Here is a 6,441-nt window from a genome sequence, read left to right on the forward strand (position 1 = left end):
TTGTTTACAATACAACCGGAGCACATGCCGCTGAGGTGAGAGGCGGGACGTTTAGACGCACACTAGAGACGGTTTAGCCAATCACAACACACTGGGCTAGCTAACCAATCAGATCCCATCGCCTATTTCTGAGGGAGGGGCTTCATAAAAGAAGGAAATGATCGGCGCGTTTCTCAGAGAAGGGACAAAGCGGTGTGGAATAAGGTAAATTATGTGAAAAATAATGCGTTTTTTTTTTTTTAAACGAAGCATTAACACATGTTAGACTGCACCCCATAAACACAATCAAGCCTAGAAAAAACCCAGTGAACCACCCCTTTAAGGGAGAGATGAAAATGTCAGAATATAATAGATCAGAATCTAAAATATCTGAGCCACATCTAGAGAACATCACAGAGCATTAACACATGTTAGACTGCACCCCATAAACACAATCACAAGCAGTAACTGCCATATGACCAACAACTTTTACATATCAACATCTTAGTATTCAACAACCCTGATGATCAACGGTCTACGGATTAACCAATCAGAATATAAAGAATACTGTATCAAAAAAAGCCCATTTAATTCTAAGGGTCAGAGAGTGGACAGAAAATGTAATGTTTTTTTTTATTTTTTTTGTGTGAATACTCTTCAACAACAGTGCAGACCATGGCTCTATAAATGAAGAACCTTATTTTGGATTTGTGTAATTGTCTCAGGCTCGACCAGCTCATCTTTATGTGAACACTGGGTTAACCGGCTTCAGGGCAGCAGGCCGCCCAGCCTGGCCTCCGGAGCCTCCTCAAGACGCACATCCCTGATCTCTTTGGCAGAGTCAGTGGAGTTTCCCGGTGATCGCAGTGAAGACGATGGTGAGAAGCTTCGTTATGCCTCTAACATAAATGTTAATTTTTCTGGTGTCTAATATGTAAATCTTTAGAAGCTAAGTAGTACCATATTTTGCCCTCATCTTCCTTGTGTCCTCTTATTCTGTGTGTTGTGCCAGTGTTTTACTCTTGCCTTTCTTTATTATGTCTTCTCTCTCTTGTAGCTTTAGCGCTTACTAACACAGGATCTCCCGCCTTGCTCAGTTAAGACAAAACTGCATGCCAATGCTCTTTTCATTCAGTCCAGTATTAGCACATTAGTTTAAATCTCTCTGTTCTTTTTGTTAAGGAGGATTTTCAACGCGACCCTTCGTGAGGAGCATCCAGCGGCAGAGCTTGTCCTCTAGATCGTCGGTTACCAGCCCTCTGGTTTTCAGTGAAAATGGGATGAAACCTTCCTGGTCCCTGTCACAGAAACTACAAATGAGATCTAACTCGCCCTCGCGATTCTCTTTGGACTCGCGCTCCTCCCCTCCTCTCGAGAGGATAGGAGAAGCTTGTGACGACAAAGTGTCCACGTCTTGCTTCGGCGGCTACAGCAGACATGAGCGTCAGCCCAGCAGTAAGGCCCCGCTGGCCATGATGGAGGGTAACGGTAGTGATGACGGCAATGGGAAACAGATCCTAGATGAGGCCTATTGCAGAGCTCCAACACAGTCCGACAGGAAGAGCTCTAAAGGTGAGCCCATTGACAACAACAACCAGATTAATGCTGTGGACCAGAATGCTCTCGGAGCACTCTCCAAAGAGCAGAAGCATAAGAGCTCTGTGTTGGAGAAGAAGGCAGAAGGATCTGCCAGCAAGAAGAGCTCCACCAAGACCAAGGGGGACCAAGAGAAGCCCTCGAAGAAGCGCCAGAGCACCTCTTCTGTAACCAAGTCTCCATCCTCCCAAGTGTCTTCCAGCCCTCAAGCGAAGGGCAGCAAAGCGACCAATCTAAAAGAGAAGAGCAATTCTCCCAAGAGTACCAAGGGTACACCTTCAGGAACGCCCTCCAAAAGGAAAGAGTCTTTGCAGGCACAGGAGTCTCCAGTGTCTGGAGGCACAAAGGGGAAACCGTCCCTTACTTCCACACCCCAATCCTCTGCCTCTCCCTCGCCCACATCCAAAAAGAGCTCCTCGGTGGCTGAGAGGAACTCTGTGTCTGGCAAGAAGAAGCTGGTGGAAAGAGGCTCCAGCAAGGACTTGGCGCACACCAGTCCCCTGGCAGAGAAGTCTAAAGTCAGTGCCACCCCGCAAACATCCCAACCTAAAACTACAGAGGCAAGCCGGCCCGAAAGGAGGCCAGTGAGAAGCTCTAGCAGTAGTTCCTCAGTCACCAGCCTGCGCTCCCCAAGCGTCTCCTCGAGAGACCTCCGCCGCTGCAGCAAATCCGAGGACAAGGGACTCTCGTTTTTCAAGAGCGCGCTTCGGCAGAAAGAGACTCGTCGGTCGGCCGATCTGGGCAAGACCACGATTCTCGCCAAGAAGGCTGTCGAGAGGACTGCCAAGTCCAGCAGCCAGTGCAAACTCGATGCTGACGAGGGCGAAGGCTCAGGAAACTCTTCCCAGCAGGTCTCTCCAGAGCCGCGCTCCTGCAAGGCTGCCACCGATGAGAAAGAGTCCTCGAAGACCTCCACCCCTAATAAACGGTCTCTCTTACAAGTAGGCAAGTCCAAGTCTTCCAATTCTGAGGCTAGTCTTCAGTCTCCCATTAATGGGAAGAGACCTCTTGAAAAGATCTCATCCTCTAAAAAGCTTTCTTCCAGCATGCAATCCTCTGCACGGCCAACACAGACGCCTCAATGAAATTTTAATAGCATTTTCATTATTTTCTGTAACGCAGCTATTTTTTGATGTGCCTAAGAAGAATATAAAGTATATAGTATATACCTGTATTTTACTTTTCTCAAAGAAAATATGTAAATTATCAGAAAGCGCCTTTCTATCCTGCCATGGAACCAAATCGTTGCCTCTGGCAAGGTATGGTATATGAATCTACTACTGTTCACGACTCTGAATAGGAATGTTTTAACTTAGCACTTTGTACATATTTTTTCTCCCTCGAATAATGCTTAGATGTAATAGATATGTACAATACTTTTTAACTTGGTACTGTTCCTTTTTATTTGGACAAGTCACTTATGATGAAATTAGATTATTGCGATATTCCTTGGAGTACTGTACCAATTCACTCCACATCTACACTTGGTGCTATTTACAGTCCAGTGTTCCCCTGGCACTGATACAGTATGAGATTGAGAAGAGTTACATCACGAAACCTGACCGAATTTGCGACTGTATACTTAATGGGGTTCAGCAGTGAACAATCTCTTTGGTACCTCTCAAAGCCTGCTCTCCTACCCCGACATTTTTCTTTTCTACTTGAGAGCAGTTACAAGTGTTCCAGTAGCATTACTGCCCTTAGAAATGTGCGCAACAATGCCAACTACAGGCCGATAGCTGAATTGTTGCTGTATGAATGTGATCTTTCAAATGGTAAATTAGTGGAGGACAATCTTTAAACTCACTCTATTTAGTTTATTCCAGCAAAACGCCGTGTGATCTCCTTATCTGGATATTAATGGAGGCAGTGTAAGCCCTGCATGAATTTTTGTATATCTTTGTTTTTATAATGAAAGTTTGATAGCCACATAATCATACTTGAACCATTTCATGCCCGCCAAATCCAATGCCAACATATATGAACTGTTTTCATTTGGCCCTTTTAGCTGGGGATGAACCCTTGTGCATTTTTATCCCATATTTATCTGTGGACAACCAGTGCAATAGTGTTCAACACTTTAGGAGAACAGATATATGACCTTGGTATTTGGGAAAAATGTTGAACTTAATGTTGCTGTTTTAGAAACAAATTATTTTAAATATCAATACTGTGCATATGCAATAGTGGTAAAAAAAAAAAAACATTTAATCATTGAAAATTGAAATTATTTTCAGGACTGTAATGGCTCACCACAATAATGGATTTCATTAAAAAAAATATTATTTTTGTTTTTCCCAAGAGTTTGTGATTTAATATCCAATTGAAATTGTTCTGCAGAAAGGCCTGCTTGTCAACGCTATGGAGTTCACCTAAATATATTTTCATTCATTCTCGATTTAGCTCAGACAAGTTCATTTGGACCGATTCAAAATGTTATGTATGACAGGAGAAATGTAGGGTTAAGCAAGTCATTATTGTTACATTAGCATAATAGTGTCATTACGTCGGCCGCTGTTCAGCTTGCTGCCCTGTAATTAAAACATTAATCCAAGCGCTGCTGACGCCACTTTTGAACCGTTCTCATTTTCATGCTGCTTTTCGGTCTGAGAAACCCTTCTCTTACAGCACACTTTATCTTAAAATAGATACTTTAGCAATGAACCTAATGTGTAGCGCACTGCTTTTTTTTTTTTTTTTTTTGTGACAGGCCCATTTTGTGTGTGCACTGAAAAAGTATTTGTAAAAAAAAAAAAAAAAAAAAGGCAGTATTGCATGATAACATTAATGCATGCACTTAACTATGCAAGTGACTGTTGCTAAACAAGACGAGTCTGGTTATTAATGTCTGAACTTTTTTTTTTTTTTTAAGAAAACAGCATGAATTGTTTGCATTTTATTGCTTTTTTGCACACTTTTCCAACTTTACATTTTTTAAATATTGTGATAAAGCATAAATTATTATCTTTAATCATATGTATTCCAAAATTATCAATTGGCATTGTATTTTCATATTATTTTCCTTTTATACACATCTTTTTTATTAAAACTATTATTTTAATTCATAAGCTGTTCTTTAGGGTAAGACCTCCCTGTTTCCATGTGATAAATTTAGTTTTTATATTTTTATAGTCATAGCCTGTTTTGTTTTTTTCACATTTCGCGGGCGTGATGTGGTCTGGTCATGCTTTCACATGTAGTTTGTAGGGAATGTTGTATCTTATATCAGCTATGTAACTTTACCGTCAGCATTCAATCAGTGCACACAATTCCCGCATCGCTTGCAATGCTGATACACTAAACACTACATTCACTTTGTCTTTCACGTCATTCCATGTTTTAGGATGTGAAGTTCTTGGACCATGAATTCAGAGAAGTGCTATTACCCTCTCTTAGTCTTATTGCATATGGGATGTTTTCAGTGGCTCAAGTGCTAAAATGACATGGTCTTATCAAGCGTTTGGATATGATCAGTCTTATGGTATAATATGCGTGCTCATGGTTTACACACTGGACTTGAATGATTTCTCTCGACCCAGAGCAGTTTTCATGTATTGATCACGAACTGGTACCTGCTTTGGTGGGTTTATAACTGGGCTGTCATTTTATTATATGACCATCAGTCAAGGTCAACCAAAAAAGGAAAATAATAATTAGTTAGAAAAGCGAAAACCATGTAAATGTTTGGTTGCATGAGACTGTGTCAAATGCTTTTTGTTAATTTATTCGTATGTTTTATGTGTATGCACTTTTTTTTTTTTTCGAATGTTTGTTTTTTATTATTTTAAAGAATGCATTTCTTTGAAAAATCATTTGTATTCATAACATTGTCTCCCCAATGTAAGTTGGCGGTTGAATTATGATTAAAAAATAGACCTGAATTAGAGGTGTAACCTCAAATTTGTCCTCGAAATAATTGTTTTGATTTATTTTATTTGCTTAGCTGGGTTTTGAATGTTTCTTTGCCACAAGCACTGTAATATCCAATGTAGACCACAAGATGGGGCTTTCCACCATGCTTTTAAAAATATGCAGCCATACAGAAGATTTCAGATTAGTTCAAAACAGGCAATTCTAGGCCTTTTTGGAGGTCTTTAGGTCCTTGGCAATCAACTAAAAAATAAATATATATATATAAGTCACTTAATGGATTACTAATGGAATCATTATAGGTTGTGTGAGAGATGTAAACTCAGTCGCGTCTTCAAGGAATAATCCGCTCAAAAATGAAAATTTTTGCCCCAATGTCGTTTCAAACCTGTATGACTTTCATTTGTCTGTAGAACAGCAAAGAAGATATTTTGAAGAATGTTGGTAACCAAACAATTTTGGCTCCTGTCGACTTCCATTGCATTTTTGTTAATTTTGTTAACCAAAACTGTTTAGTTACCAACATTCTTCAAAATATCTAGGTTTGGAATGACATGAGGGTGAGTAAATAATGACAGAATTTACATTTTTAGGTGAATGATCCCTTTAAGTGAATGTAAACAGACCGGACAAAAGCTAATCCTAATGCGCTAAATGTGTCATATTCACATTAAATTAGTGGTCCGCTCCAATGTTTTACATTTTTCACATGGCACGTGCATGTTCACATTTGTAAACTCTCCATCTGAGAAAAGCTTGTGTTGTTCTGTGTGATAGTGGCCAAAATGTTTTCGCACTGCAGAGAAAGCGAGGCTATTATTTCATTTTTGAGGCCTCAATATAGGCTACACTTCAACCCGAACAAACATTTGAGGGCTTATCCCTCTCTCAGCATCCCAAGCCTCCAGGGACAACTACAATATTTATTGTTTGCTTTTAGCTTAACTTCACTGAGTTTTCACATTGCTCAGCAGAGGTGAAAGCTGTCTCTAAGCA

At 40.3% G+C, this 6,441-nt stretch overlaps 1 protein-coding gene across 1 annotated transcript in view; it reads left to right on the plus strand.

The window, feature by feature from the left end:
* Window positions 1-5,328, plus strand: part of LOC107741795 (ubiquitin carboxyl-terminal hydrolase 31-like) — a 20,177-nt gene extending 14,849 nt beyond the window's left edge. Inside the window, exons 13-15 of the mRNA XM_016554579.1 lie at window positions 673-857; window positions 1,037-1,075; window positions 1,162-5,328. Of these exons, the coding sequence (XP_016410065.1) occupies window positions 673-857; window positions 1,037-1,075; window positions 1,162-2,660 (1,723 nt within the window). The 3' untranslated portion in view covers window positions 2,661-5,328. The remainder of the gene's footprint in view (window positions 1-672; window positions 858-1,036; window positions 1,076-1,161) is intronic.
* Window positions 5,329-6,441: the final 1,113 nt, after the last annotated feature.

This window comes from Sinocyclocheilus rhinocerous, unplaced genomic scaffold (genome assembly GCF_001515625.1).
Source record: "Sinocyclocheilus rhinocerous isolate Xijiao unplaced genomic scaffold, SAMN03320098_v1.1 scaffold676, whole genome shotgun sequence".
In the NCBI taxonomy this organism is placed as follows: domain Eukaryota; kingdom Metazoa; phylum Chordata; class Actinopteri; order Cypriniformes; family Cyprinidae; genus Sinocyclocheilus; species Sinocyclocheilus rhinocerous.